The sequence below is a fragment of the Trachemys scripta genome, chromosome 3, assembly GCF_013100865.1.
Source record: "Trachemys scripta elegans isolate TJP31775 chromosome 3, CAS_Tse_1.0, whole genome shotgun sequence".
Taxonomy (NCBI): domain Eukaryota; kingdom Metazoa; phylum Chordata; order Testudines; family Emydidae; genus Trachemys; species Trachemys scripta.
Window position 1 is genome coordinate 34,680,991 of NC_048300.1, and position 22,808 is coordinate 34,703,798.

The 22,808-nt window shown below is 42.4% G+C and overlaps 1 protein-coding gene across 1 annotated transcript in view; it reads left to right on the forward strand.

The window, feature by feature from the left end:
* The window catches only part of SRBD1 (S1 RNA binding domain 1), a 232,938-nt gene that overhangs the window by 179,836 nt on the left and 30,294 nt on the right, over positions 1-22,808 (forward strand). Inside the window, exon 19 of the mRNA XM_034764426.1 lies at positions 21,744-21,850. Within this exon, the coding sequence (XP_034620317.1) occupies positions 21,744-21,850 (107 nt within the window). The remainder of the gene's footprint in view (positions 1-21,743; positions 21,851-22,808) is intronic.

Genomic DNA, 22,808 nt, shown 5'->3' on the forward strand with positions numbered 1-22,808 from the left:
CCCCCCCCCCCCCCCCCCCCCCCCGCTCCCTGTCCTCTGACCTGCCCCTGACTGCCCCCCACCACCCCATCCAACCTCCCCTCTCCTTCCTGACTGACCCCCCGGGACCCCTGCCCCCATTCAACCGCCCTGTTCCCTACCCCCTGACCACCCTGCCCCCTAACCCCCCTCCATCCCAACCCAGCTGCAACCAGCCACACACTGCACAACACAGAGCACCGGGTCAGGCCCCGGCTCTGCAGCTGCGCTGCCCCAGGAAATCGTGGCCCACAGCATTGCGCTGGCAGCGCAGTGAGCTGATGCTGTGGGGGAGGGGGAACAGCAGGGGAGGGGCTGGGGTTTAGCCTCCCGGGCCAGGAGCTCAGGGGCTGGGCAGGAGGGTCCTGCGGGCTGGATGTGGCCGCGGGCCATAGTTTGCCCACCTCTGACCTAGACCATCCTACAGGTATTTGTCTAACCTTCCAATGATGGGAAGCCTATTCCAGAGCTTAACTAACTTTACCTAGTTTTAACTACCTAGGTTTTCCTAATATCCAACCTAAATCTCCCTTGTTGCAGATTAAGCCCATTACTTCTTGTCCTACCTTCAGTGGATATGGAGAACAATTTATCACAGTCCTCTTTGTAACAGCCCTTAAGATATTTGAAGACTGTTATCAAGCTCCCCCTCAGTCCACTTTTCTCAGGACTAACCATGCCAATTTTCATAACCTATCCTTATAGGTCAGGTTATGTAAACCTTTTATCATTTTTGTTGCTCTCCTCTGGACTCTCCAATTTGTCCAAATCTTTTGCAAAGTTTGGTGCCCAGAGTGTGGGACAGTATTCCAGCTGAGGCCTCATCAGTGCTGACAAACTGCCACAAGCTCTTTAGATTTCAAGTGCTGGAGTGGAAAAGACAATGAAGCAGCTAAATAAAACTGCAGTTGGAGCCTTTAAGTGGAAGTCTGTGGATAACACAAGTCCAAATTTTGATGTCTATTTCCACAGTAAAAAGTTGTCTAGTTGTAAAAATGTAACAGAAAAAAAAATCTAATTTTAACAGTAGATTTTTTACAAGTTTCCATAAAACATGAACTAAACTTCAGTGAGTTCAGTTGCCAGAATTTTATAGTTACATAACAGATTAGGACCATCAGTTGAGAAAAGGGTGAGTATTTTTCATATCCGGTATGCTGTGTGCCTTTTTCATCTTGCACGCTCATCCACCAGATGATTTACTAACGTGGTAAATATGTAGAATCCAGTTGGTTTGCAGTTTTGAGGAAATGTGTCTGCCATTTATGACTGAGCAAATTAGAATTATTTCCGTGCGTCAAATGAAAGTCTAAGATTAGCCTTCAAAGGAAGATTGTCTTCACTATAATTCCCCTCATGAGGGGAGAGAAGGAGAAAACGGATGGATCCTATAAGCAAAAGTATATGGGATTAAGACTATTACTGCCATACCGGGTTGCTGGTTTTAAAGACTTCCAAAAAAATCTTCCATTATCCCTTTTTAGGCAAAATTATTGAGATTATTATGACACTTTTTTTTTTCAATTTAAATCTGTTTTTGGTCTGAGAAAACAGACCAAAGAACATTCTAAATTCTATAAGAACATTGTAAATTCAGTAGCATAATGTCTGACTTCATGTTATCACATGGACGACAGTGTCAAAATGGAAAACTTTAATTCTGTGTCTTCAGTTGGAGCGTGAGCGGAGGGGCAGGGGATTCTTTGTATCAATATCTATAAAGTAAAAAGTACAGTCCCTCACCTTAGGAGCTGTAAATGATGATTTAAAAATATATATAAAATCCCATAATAAATAGTTCTCTATTTGCCTTGGGAAGGATACAGGGAAGGAGATAAAATTTCCTGTGTGAAGTCTGAGGCAAGGTGTTATTTTTTATTTCGTGGCCTCTTTCTAGTGTTTTGAGATAACTGAGAACAGAAGTCAAAACGCCTTGCACTTTTAGTGTTTGCAGCTATACTTCATAAATTACACATTTAGTCCTAAGTATTTATACAGATAATGGCACCTAATTATTGTATTAATCACTTTAGAAAAATTTGTTTAGCAATGAAGAGTCTTTTAGTATCCATCTATAACTCCTGTCATTTTGGTCATGACCTCCATCCACCACCCTGAAGTATCAGGCTCGGTGACAGAACACCTAGACTGCAACAAGGCTAATGATAATGTATCGCTTTTTGGATCCAAAAAACAGGTGGTTTTGCCCTACATCTCTTGTACATAACTTACTACCTCAAAGTCTGTCTAAATTAAGAACCTTCTTGACTAAAATAATTATGAAAACATTGATCCCATTTGTTCATATCTATAAGGTAGTCTGATTTTCACTGCTAGCAGAGTTTAGTAGGCATGAGGGTCTGGGAACAGCTGTAGGAGACATTTATATGCTCTAGATGCCAGATCTTTAATTTCACAGTGCTCTTAAATAGTGACTCTTTCTCTCCCACTTCCCCCCCCTCCCCTCCCGACTGCAAACATTAAATCCAGAAGCCCAAGTGGATAGCCTGGTTCCAACTTAATTGCACTAGCTGTCTGCAAATAATTCATGAAAGAGGAAAATGCAACATACAATTTATCCCTGAACTGGTTATCTGAGCACTTGCTTTGGAATAGGGTGAAATAAGTTCTGTAAAGGACAGGCTACTCCTTTTTTCTCTCCATGCTTGTCAGGTAGGCAACTGTTTGTTTTTGGGGGTGGGAGGTGTGGGCGGGGTACGTGAGTGTTATTCCAGAAAAAGGATATTTAAAGTAAGCATTAACTTGTTTTCTATATCGTTCTGTGGCACTTGTCAGATCAAAATTATAGCTATGTTTGTGAGATAACACTGGACCATACTACTAACTAAAAGAGGGGAATCGGTAATCAGTACCTTTAACATTTTAGCAAAATGCTATAGTAACTAAAACATGATAGGCTGCATGCTGCATAATGAATGGAGTTCAAGGCTGCAGCCAGGAAATTGAGTTCTAATCCTTCCCCTTCCTGACTCCTCCTGTGATTTAGGAGATGTGACTTCTCCATCTGTAAAATGGGGACAATAAAAATATCTACATCGCAGTAATGCTATGAATTTTAATACTTCTACGGTATTTTTTTTTAAAGGCACTGTTGTTTTTGCACTTCAGAATGATTTAGCAGAACCAGAATAGTTGTCACAGAAATCTTTCTTGTGAACTTAGTACGTAAAACATTTGAGGAAGTGCTTTGGTTGGTAGACTCCAGAGGCTGCAGCCATTTAAATGAAATGCATAGAATCTGAGTGTCTTTGTACCGCAGGTAATTTACTTGCTGCAACTGAAGCTTCAGGAGAAATAGCAGTGCTTTTAATGTTCTACAAAGGTGTAAGAGCAGCAGAGAAGCCTCTGCCCTGTTCTGCAGCTGAAGACTTAGTCTGTCTAGCCTATTTGTACTAGGAACTGGAGGAACAAAATTGTTAGCTAGAGGCTGATTTTTAAGACCAAAACAGACATTGAGCCACAGTCATTGAATGAATACCTGAAAGATACTTCATGGTGCTACATAGTCAAAAGTTGTATTCAGAGAGAAAAGACTGAAGATCCCGTTGAGTAACTGGGAGTACACTTTTTTGGCTTACATGGAACAAAAGAACTTGAGCCGACTGATCTGGACAAGGAAGCCCTATCCACTCAATAATAAATGAAAAACCTTGAACTGTATATATTTTTAATCCCACTGAAACCTCACAACTCCGTTTACAACCTTGTCTTTACGAAAATGATCTGTAGGACCAAGACGACCCAACAAGCACAGAGAATCAATACAGCATTTGCTCTTTGTTAATGAAAAGGAGGCACAAATTATAGTGTTAATTATATGACGCGCTATTCCATGATTTAAAGTCACATGCACATTTTTTGAACTGGTAACAATTGTTCAATATTAAGCTATTTTGATCTCTAATGCTAATTATTATCCACGTTCTAACCTACACCATTTAAAATGTTTTTATTTTCAGATTGCCTTGCTTAGCATATTTTTGAATGAACAATTAAAACAAGAAGAGAAAATGAAACAGAAATGGGGAGAGGCCTATGCTAAATAGATCACTTAAGGAATTTATTTTAAGTGCCATTTGGGGTATTAATATTTTAAGCATTAATAACCCAAATGGCACATAAGGAACTTACTTTAAGTGATCTATTTAGCATAGGCGTCTCCCCATTTCTGTTTCATTTTCTTAAGCATTTAAAAATAAATATTAAAATAGATGATTTGGCTTAAACCACCCAACACATGCACAGCAATTTTAAAACATGTAAAATGTAAAGCATTATTGAATGAACATTTTAAATTCACTGAAATTGCAAGAATTGCAAATATGATATTTAAACTTCCTGAGATGTTTTCTGTGTTTGAAAACTAGCAAGCTGGAACTTGATTGATGTTTTCTTTCAATTCTGATCTTTTTCTGATCTGTGTCTGTTATGACACCATATTGTCTATAATAGTAAAAACGAAGGCCAGGTCTACACTACCCCCCTAATTCGAACTAAGGTACGCAACTTCAGCTACGTGAATAACGTAGCTGAAGTTCGAAGTACCTTAGTTCGAATTAGTTCGAACTTACCTTGGTCCACACGCGGCAGGCAGGCTCCCCCGTCGACTCCGCGGTACTCCTCTCGGCGAGCTGGAGTACCGCAGTCGACGGCGAGCACTTCCGGGTTCGACTTATCGCGTCCAGACTAGACGCGATAAGTCGAACCCAGAAGTTCGATTTCCAGCTGTCGAACTAGCGGGTAAGTGTAGCCAAGGCCGAAGAAAGCTTAGGTGGTCTTTGCTTAGAAGTGTAACTAGTCCTGATCTGCTGAAAGTCTATCTGTGTCTATCTGAATAAGAAGAGTGAATTAAGAAAAGTCTCTTACCTAGCCTAGAAATGTTTTTGTAGAAAGTAATTTTCTGAACTTTATGGGGGAGGAAAAATCTGTCTATATGATATGTCCCACGTTTGTGTAAAGTTAATTTTTTTTATGGCTAAGTTATAAATCCCTGAAAATAGGAGTTTACAGTGGAAACAGATATTTATTCTAGGATGACTGATGCCGCTAATATGTGTTTCAGTATGAATATATTATATTTATACATATAGTATTTAAGTATTTTAATTAAGCTAAAATAAACCAGGAATTATACATTTATGATAATTTAGGTATCTAAATCTTGCCTCTTTCCCCCTTTGTTCACCTGTATCCACTAGAGGACACCTTAAGCATACATTGTACGCAAAGTAAGAGCAGAATGAGTGTCTTGTTATACAAGGGAAACATGTATTTTTCTATTTTGGAATGTGTAAAGAATTTAAACATATATGTTTTTATTTGAACCTCTGCAGGAAACTGTTTGAAAGACAGAATCGGCTTTTTTTCCCTGTCTCTAACTACTGAGATCCTTGTTAAAAATGTTACATTTGGAAGAGTGCTCAGCTATCAAGCAATAAGCAGGCACTGTGTTCTCCTCCATGCAGTTCTGCCAATGCATATTGATTCTCACCTCCTGTGGCACTCTTGCTATCTGGATTCTGCACTTACATGGACCAGATACTGCCAATTGTGATATATTGCTCCCAACTGTCTGCTGGTTTTGAGAAGTAGTGGGACTTGAGTTAAAACATATTCATTTTCATTGGTAATCTAAACTACATGATCTACATAGCTTTTATCTCAGTGCAAAGCAAATCTTAAAAAGAAAAGGTATAAATTTGCTATACAGTACTGAAGTTTCTTTTACAGATGAATTATTTATGCTTTTGCTTAAATATAACTTACTCACATGTACAATGAATGGTGCTGAAATTAATTCCAGTTATCAAAGATGTGAATGACACAATGAGTTCTTATGTGCTGTGTTTGGAGAATCTGAGAAACACTGGTACTGAGCACACTATTCTGTTTTTCCAAATGTTTCCTGGATTTCTGTTAGCTTTCAGTCTTTCATGGGTCATTCAACACACACTACCTTGGATGACTTTTTTGAGCTGCCATGTGCCAATCAAAATGAAGTGGATGCTTTCTAGCAAGCAGAGAAAATAAGCTTTCTTTATTTGGAATTGGCTGCATTTTCTGTGGAAAACATTCTTGCATTTCCTTTAATTCCTAACCCTGTTTTGGCCTTTAGCTATAGGAGGCGAAGGGGGAGTGAAAGGGATGAGTGGCTGATAAAACAAAGGGGGGACTCAAATGAAACCAATACAGTGAGCTATGAAATGTAAATAGAAACTGTGTTTAAGCCTGGGCAATATGAACGTTTTTGTGCTAAAGAAGGAAAGTCAACTCATCTAAAACCTGCCCTCTCCAATGGCTTCGGAAGCTGTATTCACATTACATAAAATTAATTTTTCTTCTGATTTAATCAAATAACCGCTATCATGATTAACAGCTGGTATGGAGAAAAACATCATGACGGTGATTGTTTGGCATATAAGCTTTGTAATGAAAGTATTGATGTGTAATTGCATTTAATATTGACAAGATGAGAGCAGTATTTTGATAGTCTGTGGTACAACAATTACAAAATATATTTGAGTAGCGACCTAGAGAAAGCCAGTTGGCATGAATAGCTGCCTGTATTTAGAAATCTCATTAGCGTAGGACTTAACAACAAATATGCACCTATAGTACAAAACTGACTCTTTATGTAAAGTTTCCTTAAGTTGTTGTGTGTAGCATTTTCTTTTTCATTAAGAATGATAATTTTGTTATATTACATTGTCTAATTTATTAGAGGTGTGTGAGGGAAATTCTACCACACCTTTAGTAGAGTTGTGAGGATCTCATATTTGCCTCTTGCTTTTCCAAAATACACTAAAGTTCCCACCCCACCAACGGCTCATCATGCTTATGACAGGCTAAGTGGAACTTTTCCCTCTAAAACACACAACTGCTGCTCCTTAATCTTCCACAGTGGGTCATATTCTGAGACTAAATTGAGCTGTAAAGCATCACTAGGCTCACCTGGCCTTTGTGATCTTCCACCTACATTCCTCCAAAACAATTTGTTATCCCCTGTCCTTTCCCAGAACATAATCTTCCTTGTTGGCCGTGCCCCTCTGTAGTGGCTCAGTGCGGGGGCCCTCCCACTCCGGGTCCTCAGGAGGTCACCCCGCCTCACTACATCACGTTACGATACATCGGCCACCATGGGGAACGAAGCAGTGTCCGCTCGCAGCTGGGGCTCAGGCCCGTGTGCAGGCCGAGGAGCAAAGAAACAGTCAATTATCTCAGGCTCTGGATCAAGGCAGGGCAACAAAGAGTCTGAGGCTGAGGCTTGGGCTTCTGGCCTGGGGAAGGGAAGACTGCCACCCCCAGTTTGGGGTTGCAGGGGGGACGCAGGCCCACCCACTCCACTGCGTCCCGGACCAGGACCCTAGCAGTGACAAAGCGCTTTGTCACTGGGTCAGCGGGGATCCACGCCACAACATACTGATTCACCCTCTGTCAGCGTTGCGGCCAGACAGGGGTCTGCTACCCCTGGGCCACTTCCACGCTCCCCTTCTTGGTGTACATGTTGCCGTGAGGAGGGGTGAAGGTTGACGTTGGTTTCCGGCACCACGAGCAAGTCTTTGGGGGTCTGGTCCGTCGGTAGTCTGGGCCGGTCATCTTCTCCCTCCAGGGTCAGATCCGACAAGCGGTCCAGGCTAGTTGTCTGCTTCTTCCAGGTCTGAATCAGCTGGTGACCCAGGCCAGTCCTCTTCTCCCTCGGCACCCTCTGCCGCTTCCCAGTTCAGGAGGCGTCTGGTCTCCCCAGTGGTTGCCTCCCTACTGAGCTTTCTGGGCCGCCTTTTATACTTCCTGTCCCTCCCACCCGCTTCCTGGGGGAGAGGCAACTAGGCCCTGGTTCCGCCCACCAGGGGTTAGTGCGGGGGCCCTCTCACTCTGGGTCCTCAGGAGGCCACCCCGCCTCACTACACCCTCCTTCAACAAAGTTCTGGAGGGCAATTCCCTGACTGGACTTGCTGCTGTTTTGGAGCCAATCAGATCCCAAGGTTCCTGGTTTAATCTCCCTCTGATGTTACAAGGATGGGCGGCTCCAGGCACCAGCGCAGCAAGCATGTGCCTGGGGCAGCACACTGCGGGGGGCGGCGTGCTGGTTGCCATGAGGGCGGCAGTCAGGCAGCCTTTGGCGGCATGCCTGCGGGAGGTCCGCCGGTCCCGCAGCTTCGGCGGCAATTCGGCGGTGGGTACGCCGAAGGCGTGGGACCAGCAGATCACCCGCAGAAACGCCGCCGAATCTGCGGGACCAGCGGACTGCCCGCAGGTGTGTCACTGAAGGCCGCCTGACTGCTGTGCTGGGGAAGGCAAAAAACATAGAGCGGCCCCTGGTTACAAGGCATTCCTTGCCAGGGTTAATTGCATGGCATATTAATGACACAAAGAAGGACTGCTATTGGAAATGAAATCCCAGCCTCCTACCTGGCAGTCAGAAGCATCGTCATGGAAGCCACAAATCTCCCTCTTGATCCTCCTCCCATAGAAGTCAATAGGAATTCTGTTACTGATTTAAATAAAAATCAGATTGTGCCCCTGGTGTGGCCTCATAGTATGCATTGGAGAATATTGATATTTGTTCTATTTTTGCTTTGGGATATATTGTAGTTACTGCTAGTTTAATCGCATCAAGGCAGAGGTCATAGCTTTGGATATCAGATTTACAAATAATGGGATTTAAATTGTGTAACAAGTGGGCAATGCTATTGCTCCTGTTATGAGTAAGACTAATTTAACACACACAGAGATAACTGCTAAGCATCTGAAGGGTCAAATGTTGTTTCTTTAAATAAATACTGGTGCATTTTTGTTTTGTCAAAATTTTTGATTGATGAAAACAGAAATCCATTTCTCCCTCTGGGGCAGTGGCTCTCAAACTTTCCAGACTACTGTACCCCTTTCAGGAGTCTGATTTGTCTTGTGTATCCCAAGTTTCACCTCACTTAAAAACTACTTGCTTACAAAATCAGACATAAAAATACAAAAGTGTCACAGCACACTGTTACTGAAACATTGCTTACTTTTTCATTTTTACCATATAATTATAAAATCAACGGAAATATAAATATTGTACTTACATTTCAGTGTACAGTATATAGAGCAGTATAAACAAGTCATTGTATGAAATTTCAGATCGTACTGACTGTGCTAGTGCATTTTATGTGGCCTATTGTAAAACTAGGCAAATATCTAGATGAGTTGATATATCCACTGGGAGACCTCTGCGTACCCCCTCGGTTACATGTACCTCTGGGTTGAGAACCACTGCTCTGGTGTATTTCAGTAATATATTGCTATTAAAAATAAACAGAATTTGGATTTTAAAAGACAAGAAATGAGTCAGAGTTAAATACATAGCATAACAAAATATCCCCATTTGGAAAAACCACAAAAAAATCTTCAAAAGGAAGACTTGAAGTTAGGCTCTTTTATCAAACATCAGAGGGATAAGCTTGTGTTCTTAGAATCTAATTGAAAGGGATTTTCCAAAGGGACGCTAGAGATTAAAATGTCCAACCTGAACTTTCAAGCACTTGTACCTGAGGTGTAAAATGTAATTTTTTTAAATCTGCACATGAAAGGGTGCTAGTCATTAAAGTATTGTGTTTTACATTCGACCTGCCATACTTAAGACTTGATATTTTGATTATAAACCTTAATTTTCTTGGTTTCATATCTCACACATTTGAAATTGCAGCTGGTTGCATACAGGTCATCAGAGTAGTTTAGAATTTTTCCCCTTTTTTATTTTTTAATACCAAAGCTGATTTTTCAGAAATTAAGATGTCTTTTAATTTTAGACAGTGTGTTGAAAAAGTTTAAATTTTATTTTAGGATGTGCTGCCTCCCCCAATTTTTAGAGGGAAAAAACACCACACACTTAAAATAAATGCTACTCAGAGTTATTCAGTAGTGCGAGGCTGTATCTTTTTTTTCTTAATTCAAAAAGTGCTATTTTTCATGAGGCAAATTGGCCAGTCTCACATGGCAGTATTAAATTTCATAAACACATATTTGAATGACGGGTAGCAACGTAACAGTGCTTTACGAGGTGCTAGAAATGTTTCATTACATACCCGAAGAAAGAAACAAAGAATTTCCACTCACTTTTTAGCTTGCTGGAGCTTTACTTTAGAATAAAAGGATAATTGATGTTTAAGTTGTTCAGAAAACAAAACAGATTTCCCTCTACACACAGCTCTGCCTATTCAGGGTTAATGTTGATCTGGTTATACTATTGCTATTCCAGGCCTGGGTCCAGAGCCCAAAAACTTCACTGCACGATATTGACAACCCTCCTCCAGCCCCTCTCTAGGACCGTGTTAATCACCTCATTAGGTCATGTCTGCATTTAGTTTGCAAGCTCCTCAGGGTAGGGATAATTTCTTTTTAACTGTATTGTGAGGGGCCTCGCTGGACTCTGGGGCACTGTAAAATAATAGGAATGCATGGGTAGGTCAATTGATTTCTACTCGTGTGTATATATGTATAATGTCAGTGTTCATTTTTAAAATATTTACTGCACATTTGTGTGTCAGTACAGTTTTTAGACCCTGTTTGAACCTCTCTTCAACAGACCCATAATTGTCCTGAATTGTTCCCAAATAAAGGTTTTGCAGTGGACTTGGTTGAGGTTACCAAACTCATTTTTAGCTGTGACCTATTTGCTGTTTGGTCTTCAGACGTGAAAGGCTTAGAGCAGTAGTTCATTTCCTCACCCAGGCTCCAGTAGAGGAGGTTTTTTGGCACATGATTGTGAACCTATTGTTTAGTGCGTTTAGTCAAGCAGAGTTAGCAAACACGTTTGTCCAGATCCTCAGCTCGTGTAAATTGACTTCAGTGGAGCTTCAACAGTTTACATGAGCTGATGATCTGGCTAACTGGAATTTAAAACTGTAATTTTTCATTAGGTTGCCACTGGGCTATATTTCAAGTCCAGATCTAATTTGAATAATGAATAAATACAAAGGGCACCACCTTACTCAGCAGACTACAGTGTGTATGTTCAGTAATACCTTTAACTCCACATTGTTGTGACTTCAGTCACAGAAATAAGGTTTTACTAGTCTCTGTTTCTCTTAACACTACAGAAACAATAGAGTTGAGAGAGTTCTGGAAGTCCCATGTTTTCTCTTCACTTACTCATGTGTTAGCAATTGCAATGCTATAGTAGAATTTGGATTGCAGAATCTTTATTGCTGTGATTTATTATTTAGATTGTGTTAATTCCAACAGTGTGTTTCGTGGTTTCCAAACATGGAGAAAGACACAATCGCTGTCCTATAGATCATACCATCTAAAAACAGAAGGACAGACAAAGGATGACAGGATGTAATACTAAAGCAAAATGATCAGTGGGTGATACATGTCTTATTAATTAGTTCTTTGTTGTTTTGTGATTTTGGATTTTTTTTTTGCTTTTTATTTTTTTAAGTTAAACAAAGTACATTGCCCTTTCCCAATCATTGTGATGCAGGAAAACAAAACAAAAAATGCCATTTTGACTTTCAGATCCCAGGATGAATTTCAGGGTGGCTGTTTGAGAACAGAAATATTTTTAAACTTAGCAGATTTGCCATGGAACTAATCAAGAGACAATAACTGGAACCCTGCGATCTGTAGTCCTTTTTCAGAGTAGAACCACACTTCAAAGTGAGACATAAGTGTAAACTAAATTTATGAGCTGTTGGTTATAAAATTCTAGGTTGAAAGTGTAATTTTAGTATTAGAACTTCCTTTGATGTTAATTACAGTTTGTATGATTTTTATTTTTACCATATCAGTTTCAACTAGTCATCAGTAATCTAATTTTATACACCAGTACTTTCTGGTTCACTGACTGTATCCTAGAATGTAAATACCAAACATCGCATTGCAACTCATGGTATTTGTGATACCACAGAGTAGTATATTTTGAGATACCTTCTATTTAAAAAGTAATCCTGCAACAAAATCAGCAGGTAGAGCTTTCTAGCACTGTTCCAAGAAGCATGCTGGCCTTGTGTTTAAGGATTTGGGCTGGGAACAGGGGATCTGGATTCAATTCCCCGTTCTGTCACTGATTCCTTTAGTATCTTTATGTAGCGTTTGAGAGGTGTATTTGCAGCACATGCAGGTGTACCTGAGCTAGGTTGAGTAACAATAATAGTGAAGCCACTGAAGTATGTAATCAGGATCTGGACAGGCACGACTAGTGCATGCAGCCGCCTGTGTTTCCACAGTTTCACTGCTGTCATTACTCGAGCAGGTATGTCTACATGTGCTGCAATCACACCTCCCGATTGCAGGGTAGACAGACCACCTGTGTGACCGTGGGCATCTCACTTTATCTTTGTGGGTCTTGGTTTCACATCTGTGAAACAAGAACAATAATCCTTTCTTCATTTAAGTGAGGTTAATTGGCTTGTGATGCACAAGAGGTCAGACTAGATGATCATAATGGTCCTTTCTGGCTTTTAAATATATGACTCTAACTCTGAAAGCTGCAGGAGAAAATAGAACTCTTGCCTAACCCTATCTAACCTATGCTGGTCCCCACTACTGTAGTTGCTAAGTAACTTCATCAAGCCTTGTTTTTGTGAGTTTAAAGGGACACTGTCCATTTAAAAATCCAAATTTTTATAATGGGTTTTCAAAATCCATTCAACTTGAACCTGAAGTGGTTTATTTAGGTGGTAAATGTTCCCAGGCTGGTATTTGAAATGGAACCAGAGAGCATGCTCAGACCCATTAAGCATGGCTGGGAAGAGCCTCCTATAGTGCTAAGTCCCTCAGGCTGAGCCCCTAGTGCAGAGGATCTGCTGACCTTGCTGCATCTGGGTTCGGAATTGCAGAGGAGAGGAAGTGGATCCAGTCCCTGTTGACCTTGCTGAGGGTGGGCATGGAGCATTTGGATGTGAAGAACAGTGCCTGGAGCAGTGTCTGGAGGCCCCCGTCTTCAGAGTATGTGTATGTGAAGTTGAACACCAAGCATACACATCCTTCTCCCCTCTTCCACCTGACTGTGTAAAGGAGCACCCAGGTCGTAGCCTCAGCCGCTGTTGCAGGAGATGAAGGCTGCCTTGCTGTTTGTGTACTCCACCCGCACCCCGCAGGGCAACTTATCTTTCTTAGTAAGATGCTTTGAGCATGAAGACCCATGTGTGGTGTTAAGGGAGGTCAGTGCATGAGGGGACAACACCAGGCATGGGTTGTGACATGGAAGGCCTTTGTGTAGTCTTGGGATGGGAAGGGCTCCAAAAGGGTGGTGTTAGTAAGTGGTAGTAATATCTGTGAGATGTGGACAGAGTTAGCATTGTGTATGAGTCAGGTGAGGAGTGTTCATTTAGGAGGATGGACTGGGGAGTCAGGTGATGTATGTGTTTGCTGTCTGGGTGGGGAGGCAGTTGTCAAACATAATGTGGTATGGTTCAAATTTTAACAATTATCAAACAAACAGGTGAAGCATAGTTTGAAAACAGTGATACCACTCTCCATAAAATGAGATTAAAAATCTGATACGTTTAATCATATACACATAGATTGGAGGTGTTTCCCTCCTCAGTTATGCTGTGCTTCTTCGAGTGCTTGCTCATGTCAATTCCATTCTCGGTGTGCATGCACCCAAGTGTGCGGTCGTTGGAAATTTTTGCCTTAGCAATATCCGTAGCGCCAGCTCTGGCACCTCCTTGAGTGCCACGCTCATGTATCGGTATATCAGGTGCTGCCGGCCCTACACGCTCTCAGTTCCTTCTTACATCCTGTGGTGGTTAGTCAGAGCGCTTTTCCTTGAATAGCAAGGGCTATTGATTTCATCTCTTCTGACTTCAAGCCTTAGGGCCTTGTAAATAGTTTATAGTAGTTAGTGTTAAGTAGTTAAGTGTAGTTACGAGTTAGAAGTTAGAGTCCCGGCGGGGACTTTGCCCCAGGCGGGGCATGCCCCAGTCTCCGGGGTTTAAGCCCTGCATGGACTGTAACAGGCCTATTCCTGTTAGTGACCCCCCACAGCAGCTGCCTCAAGTACTTGGGGGAATCACATGTGAAAGACAAGTGTCGTATTTGTAAAAATTTTCGACCCAGGACTCAGAAAGAGTGGGATGTTAGTTTCCAGCTCTCCTCATGGAGGCTACCCTTTGTCCGGCTTCCAAACTGTCCCACCAAGACTAGCCTAGTACCTCGGCCTCGTGTGCAGCGCACCCTGGCAATGGTGCCCAGAAATAAAATGAAGAAACACGGCTCCTCGGCACTGGGCAAGGAAGGCCATGGGGCATCGGGTAGAGGACTCACTTTGGGCCACCCTGCCACTCCAGAGCCACATGGACGTGCCTCCCTGGTCAGGGCCCTTAGCTGCTTAAAGGATCCACCGCCAACTCCCAGGAGCGGCAGGGGACCCAAACTTCTGGCGGCATCAATGCCTTCCCAAGCTCCCCTGGTGCCGAGAGAGCAGAGGCCTCCGCCCATGACACTGGCACCGTGTGTGCCGCAGGAAGCACCAAAGGCTCCCTCTGAGAGAAAGCCAGCCGCTAAGACCCTCTCAGGGGGCAGGTGAGTGCCGCCGATCCCCTGAGACAAGGCATCACTCTCCATCTCCGTTCCACAGATCTCCAGCGTTGCAGCCCAGATCCTCTGGGGCTCGCCCTTGGTCACCAGCATCGCGATCCCCACCATCTTGATGGTTGATCGCCTTGGGGGAGGCACCGGTCTCCATTCCACTGGCGTCGTTTGCCCTCCTGCCAGTTGTCCTCTTGGCGCAGATCTCGGTCGCCTGCCCCGTGGGAGCACTCCCTGTTGTGATTCTGGTCCCCCCGGCCCCTTCGATACCAGCACTGATCCTCCCACTCCAAACACCAGTCTCTGGTGGCAACGATCAGCAGGCAGACAGGCATCAACGGCCCTGCCGTGGTCACCAGAAGGGGATTCCTCCGGGACAGAAGGGCAGTTCAGACCCTCGCCAAGACCTCACCAGTGCAAATGGGCCACGTCGAAGTCTATGGTGCTAGGTTGGCAGCATGACCAGCACAGTGGCCTTATCGGAGGAGGTGGGGCACGCCGGTGATAACAATGTCCCCTTCGCACCGCTCATCTGCCGCCACTTCGGAGCAACAGCTGGCGGCACCGGGCTCAGTGCCTGAGACCCACTCGGAGATCGGAGTAGAGGAGACAATGCCCACCCTCGAGGGCCAGCCAGCCAGATGATTTTAAGGAACACCGGGCCTTGCTTCGTCTCTCAGCCTCTACCCCGGCACGTGTTGCAGTACGATAGAATAATAGATTAGGGTTGGAAGGCACCTGAGGAGGTCATCTAGTCCAAACCTCTGCTCAAAGCAGGACCAACCCCAACTACATCATCTCAGCCAGGGCTTTGTCAAGCCAGGCCTTAAAAATCTCTTGGGATGGTGGTGCCATATATGCTAAACATTCATATGCCCCTTCATGCTTCGGCCACCATTCCAGAGGATATGCTTCCATGCTGATGACGCTCATTAAAAAAATAATTCATTAATTAAATTTATGACTGAACTCCTTGGAGGAGAATTGTATGTGTCCTGCTCTGTTTTACCCGCATACTGCCATATATTTCATGTTATAGCAGTCTCGGATGATGACCCAGCACATGTTGTTCATTTTAAGAACACTTTCACTGCAGCTTTCACAAAACGCAAAGAAGATACCAATCTGTGATTTCTTAAGATAACTACGGCACTCGACCCAATGTTTAAGAATCTGAAGAGCTTTCCAAAATCCGGACGCATGCTTTCAGAAGTCTTAAAAAAGGAATACTCTGATGCGGAAACTACAGAATCTGAACAACTAAAAAAGAAAATTAACCTTCTGTGGGTGGCATCTGACTCAGATAATGAAAATGAACATGCGTCGGTCTGTACTACTTTGGATTGTTATCAGGCAGAACCCATCATCAGCATGGATGCATGTCCCCTTGAATGGTGGTTGACAAATGAAGGGATATAAGAATTTTTAGCACATCTGGCACGTAAATATCTTGCGACGCCGGCTACAACAGTACCATGAGAACGCCTGTTTTCACTTTCAGGTGACACTGTAAACAAGAAGCAGGCAGCATTATCTCCTGCAAATGTAAACAGATTTGTTTGTCTGAGTGATTGGCTGACGAAGAAGTAGGACTGAGTGGACTTTCAGGCTCTAAAATTTTACATTTTTTTAATGCAGTTTTTTTTTTTTACATAATTCCACATTTGTAAGTTCAACTTTCAGTACTTGTATTAGGTGAATTGAAAAATACTATTTCTTTTGTTTTTTATAGTGCAAATACTTGTATTAAAAATAAATATAAAGTGAGCAGTGTAGTGTTTGTACTCTGTGTTGTAATTGAAATCAATATATTTGAAAATGTAGAAAGCATCCAAAAATATTTAAATAAATGATATTTTGTTATTGTTTAACAGTGCGATTAATTGCGGTTAATTTTTTTAATCGCTTGACAGCCCTACTAATTTTTTTAAAATTAATCACGTTGTTAGAAACATAAATTTACATCTCTTCTATTGTATTCAAAATAAGGCTCACAGTGTGGGTGAGAAGTCTCTCCAATGCAGAGTCAGAGACTGTGTCTCCGGAAGAGTTTGCCGCAATTCACAGCTGGCCGCCTTCCACAAGCCTGATTTTCTCTATGAATTACGGATGGCCTGTAACTAAGGCTGCGAGTTTGTCACTGATTCTGTGACTTCTGCAGCAGCCGGGGCGGCTGGCCCAGGGGTCACCTGAGCAGTTCTGGCAGCCCCTGGGCCAGCCGCACCGGCTGCTGCTGGGGCAGTCTCGGGCCACTGCTCCTCCCAGCAGCAGTGGGAGTTTGGGTGTGGGAGGGGACTCAGGGTTGGGACACAGGGCTGGTGCAAAGGTTGGACCCCTTTGCACCAGCGGGGATCTTGGGCTGCTCTCCCCAGAGCACCTGCGCCGCCCCTCCCCCCAGAGCATCGGCAGTACCTCTGGGCCATCTCCCCCCACAAGGTTTAGTCAGGGGTATATAGTAAAGGAAAAATCGACAAGACCACACGTACAAATATCTTCAATTCAACAGTGCTGCCAGCCATGCTGTATGGCAGTGAAACGTGGGCACTGATAAAGAGAGAAGAACAGCGGCTGTCGTTAGCTGAAAGGGCAATGGAATGAGCTATATTGGGAATTTCCCTTCTGGATTGTATCCCAAATGAAATAATTAGAGAACGCAGCAGTGTGAAAGATATTGTCATGGAAAGCAGATATAATAAGATACGATGGGCGGGCCAAATAGCATAGCTCATGGACAATAGGTGGACTGCAATCATTACTGACTGGTACCCACGAGAACAGAAAAGACCACCTGGTTGGCCTCCAAGAAGATGGGAAGAAGACATTGTTAAACATTTCGGATGAACGTGGAGAAGAAAGGCAAAAATGCGAGAAGAATGGTGGACGTGTTGTGATTGGCGCAGTCTTAACGACAGCTGAAGACCGATCGATCTGGGTGATCCAGGTGATGGATAGGTCACGGGCCGTGAATTTTTGTTTACTGCCCATGACCTGTCCATGACTTTTACTAAAAATACCAGTGACTAAAACGTAGCCTTACCTATAACTAAGGTTTTAGTCCTGCTGTCTCTAGAAAAGGGGCAGCCCTACAATTTCCTTATCTATATCTGTCACATTCACACTCACTCACCATGCATTGGTTCCCTCCCATATATGCTGTAGATATCCATTCTAAGTGTCAAGTATCAGAGGGGTAGCCGTGTTAGTCTGAATCTGTAAAAAGCAACAGAGGGTCCTGTGGCACCTTTGAGACTAACAGAAGTACTGGGAGCATAAGCTTTCGTGGGTAAGAACCTCACTTCTTCAGATGCAAGTAATGGAAATCTCCAGAGGCAGGTATATATCAGTGTGGAGATAACGAGGTTAGTTCAATCAGGGAGGGTGAGGTGCTCTGCTAGCAGTTGAGGTGTGAACACCAAGGGAGGAGAAACTGTTTCTGTAGTTGGATAGCCATTCACAGTCTTTGTTTAATCCTGATCTGATGGTGTCAAATTTGCAAATGAACTGGAGCTCAGCAGTTTCTCTTTGGAGTCTGGTCCTGAAGTTTTTTTGCTGTAAGATGGCAACCTTTACATCTGCTATTGTGTGGCCAGGGAGGTTGAAGTGTTCTCCTACAGGTTTTTGTATATTGCCATTCCTGATATCTGACTTGTGTCCATTTATCCTCTTGCGTAGTGACTGTCCAGTTTGGCCAATGTACATAGCAGAGGGGCATTGCTGGCATATGATGGCATATATAACATTGGTGGATGTGCAGGTGAATGAGCCGGTGATGTTGTAGCTGATCTGGTTAGGTCCAGTGATGGTGTTGCTGGTGTAGATATGTGGGCAGAGTTGGCATCGAGGTTTGTTGCATGGGTTGGTTCCTGAGTTAGAGTTGTTATGGTGCGGTGCGTGGTTGCTGGTGAGAATATGCTTAAGGTTGGCAGGTTGTCTGTGGGCGAGGACTGGCCTGCCTCCCAAGGTCTGTGAAAGTGAGGGATCATTGTCCAGGATGGGTTGTAGATCACTGATGATGCGTTGGAGAGGTTTAAGCTGAGGACTGTAGGTGATGGCCAGTGGAGTTCTGTTGGTTTCTCTTCTGGGCCTGTCTTGTAGCAGGAGGCTTCTGGGTACACGTCTGGCTCTGTTGATTTGTTTCTTTATTTCCCTGTGTGGGTATCGTAGTTTTGAGAATGCTTGGTGAAGATCTTGTAGGTGTTGGTCTCTGTTTGAGGGGTTGGAGCAGATGCGATTGTACCTCAGTGCTTGGCTGTAGACGATGGATCGTGTGGTGTGACCGGGGTGGAAGCTGGAGGCATGAAGGTAGGTGTAGCGGTCGGTGGGTTTTCGGTATAGGGTGGTGTTAATGTGGCCATCGCTTATTTGTACGGTGGTGTCCAGGAAGTGGACCTCCCGTGTAGATCGGTCCAGGCTGAGGTTGATGGTGGGGTGGAAGCTATTGAAAGCATGGTGGAATTCTTCCAGGGCCTCCTTCCCATGGGTCCAGATGATGAAGATGTCATCAATATAAGATGTTATTCTAAGTGGTTCATCTGTAGTATATTGAGATATTAAAGAGGAGCTGGTGCCTGTCTTTTTCTTTTTATTGGTAGTTGTAAAGCTATTTAAGCAGGCGTTAAGCTGTACGCAGTTGGTGGACAAAGCTGAGGCATGCTTACAAATAAAATTATTGGGCCTTCTGCAAGAGAAATATGTCCTGACACCTTTAAAGGGGTTTCTTGTTTCTTTCCTCTCTCACATTGCTCACCAACATATTTTAAAATATGAACCTCAGTCACAAGTCAAACATACAACTTGGGTATAAAGGCAATGTGGTATGTGTGATGGTAAGCATTATCGAGGAACTAATAGTGGTTCCATGGTAAAGGTTGCAGTGGGATTTTGCCTTTGACAGCCCTTATTTCTTAAATTCTAATATGAAGCTGAAACACACTGACTTGTTTTTTAAAAAGTGAAAAATGCAAAGCACTCTTTGAGAGGCCTATGAATTTTTAGTCATTGGCAATTGTTCCTGGAAAAATAAATAAATAAAATAAAACACTTCACAGATTTTTTTTTCATGTTTGCTCTCACTCACTAAATTTGTTCTCCATTTAACACACAAGTTACAACAGGCACCAAAGTGCCCCTTTAAATCCAGAAGACCATGAGTTCAAGTTTCACCTCTCCTATTGGTGGAGGTAATTCTGTGCACTTTACAATCCTTGCTATTGATCCAGGCTTCAGATACCACCCCCCCTGTGTTACTGATGATGTAACTGAGTACTGTATCTGAAATGTCACAGAACACTTCTAGCAGAGCTGGGAATCAAAACTAGGACACTGTGGCCAAATCAAGTTCCATCCACACAGCCATACTGCCTTTCAGAAAGATTAGGCCAAATGTGCGTGGTTACATTCTCTGTTATTTGGGGCTACTCCTGCATATGCTGCTCGACAAATTACTCCTGGGGGGATTCTTTGACATTAATGTTCTGTGCAGAATTTTCCTTTTCCTGCAGAATTGGTGCTACAGAGCTGCTGGCTGCCACTAGAGGCTGCCGGACCCAGCGGAGCCCAGCTCGCAAATACATGACACTGCCAAGAGGGAGTGTGCGGGGAGCTGGAGGGTTCCGGGCAGCTGCACTTCCTGACACGCCCTGAAGGAAGGAGGTGGCATGCAGGAAACTCTGTACAAACCCAGGACCCACCATCAGGCTGTTTCTCCCTCTGGATCCCTGGACTCTGCGGGGGAGGGTTTGCAAGTGTCTGGGCTGGGGGGGGACGCTCCATGGCTGGGCTCTGGAGGAGAGAGGGTGCAGGTGTCTATCATATAAGTGTTCCTTTGGTCTGCTTATATCATGTCAGTTTATTAATACATTTGTGGCGATCGGTGTACATGACAATATGATTAGCTCTAATAAGGAGGGCGACATTGGCACAGGGTTTGGTTATGATATTAACTATTGTTTAATGAATGACAAATATGACTAGATGGCGCCTGATGCTGGTGGCATGTCATATTTAATTATAATAACTTTAAAAGAGCTGAATGGCTTGGAAGATAAAATATAGTACTGGACAAAATATCTAGGATCTTGGCTTGAATCCAAGATGATGTCCTAAATAAATGCATCACAAAACCACTACAGATCAACTCAGATTTATGTGAGTGACTTATAAGAACCCTAGAGCGAAGCCAACATTGTGATTAAATTAGCTCGTACATTTAGAAAGGATTCTCCCTTCAGGTCAGACTTCTAAGCATTGGTGGGCTCATAGAGAAGTTCACATTGTTGTGGATTGAAGTAAAACTTTGGTATCTAGAGTTTCATAACTTTTGATCTTTAACAAGCAAGACTAATTAAAACAAAGAAAAAATATGCAAACAAATGAAAAGCTAGAAGAATTTTCAGTAGTGCGACTGTAGTGAAGGATCTGCTAATCTTCTGAATATAGCCATTTGCAATTTGACGTATTTTATTGATGCAGGGTTGAAATTTAGCCTTCATGTTCTCAGACCTAATGTAATATCTGGTTTACTCTTAAAGGGTAATGAATAATGAGCTGTTCTATAACAACGTGAAGATTAGTTGTCAAAAAAGGAAAATTTAACAGGCATTTACTATATACTTATCCCACTGCAATATGCACAGATGTGGTATTCGTGTGTGCAAATATGTCCAATTATTATCCAGAGATATTAATTTGAAAATTTTGTTCTACCTGTCTTTTTAATAACAATTTTTAAATCAGATTTTAGAATAAGGGGTTAACTATCAGACTAAACAAATCTATATTTATAGGTATAGATAATAAAATACAATGTTAATTCTATTTTTTAACTGTTTTATGTGTGTGTTTCATTAAATTTTGATTTTAAATAAGACAGGAAAAAATTTATCCAGTGCTGTAAAATAAATGGTCTAATTTGACAAGGAATAGAATATACAGCATATTCTAGGAATTTGACACACAACAGAGTTCTTGTAAAGAGATATTGAGGACCATTAAGAAAAAATCAATGGGCTAAGGTAACTCTACAATAGAAAAAGTGGTATTAAATTTGAGGTCCCTGTATTGTTGTTTCTTATGTTGACAATATACTAGCAAATGTTTTGTTAAATTGCCTTTGTCTGCAGTTCTCATTTATCTCATTTATGCATGTTCCAATATTTCAGTAACCCTATATCTGTATTTTTGTGTCTCAGCATGACGTTTCACAGACTTTGCTCAAAGCAACCCTGGACAGTGTGGTTGAGGAGTGTGTCAGCTTTGTAGGAGTAGATATTAACATCTGCTCAGAAATACTATTAAGGTGGGTTGAATACTTTCCTATTCCAGTAATTACATGGCTCTGGATCACAGAGTCTGTGTTTAGTCTGCCATCCGACTCAAATTCAGCTGGAGCAAATGGCTCTTGTGTTAAACTTCCAATTACATGAAAATGACATATTAAGACAGTATTTCACTGGAGTATTAAGGGTCAGCTTTTTGAAAGAGGGGATGTGGTTCTGCAAGGTAAAATCATTCTTCTGAGGGAGACAAATATTTTCAAAGTAATAACGCATAGCATAAAACAAACACAGCAATCAAAAATAACATGGCATAATAAATACGAATTAATATTGCAAAGGAAGGGATTTCCAAATGTTTGTTCTGTCTGTCAGAAGATGGCTTTACAGATTATAGCAAGTAAAGCTAGTTGAAAAACAGAGCGAAAATTCTGGAAAATTTTCATGAAAAATGCATCCCTTTTTCACTGTGTACATTTTTAAAAAAATTACTAGCTCTATAATGTACTGGAAAATGTTGTTTTTTTGTGTAAAGTTTTTGTGAAAATGTATCTAATTGTCGGTTGAAAAATCAAAATTCAGAAAATTTCAACCATCTGGTACAATGGAGTGTTAAAAATAAACAGTGGGAGGAGGTCATGCCCATAATCATAGAAAAGTAGGACTGGAACAGGTCATCTAGTCCAGTCCCCTGCCCGGACAGATGTTTGTCTAACCTGTTCTTAAAAACCTGCAATGACAGACACTCCACAGCCTTCCTAGACAATTTATTCCAGTGCTTAACTACCCTTACAGTTAAGAAGCTTTTCCTAATGTCCAACCTAAATCTCCCTTGCTACAACTTAAGCCCATTACTTCTTGTCCTGTCCTCAGTGGTTAAGGAGAACAATTTATCACCCTCCTCTTTATAACAACCTTTTTCGTACTTGAAGATTGTCATCATGTCTCCCACACACACACTATGCTCTTCTGCTTCTGTGG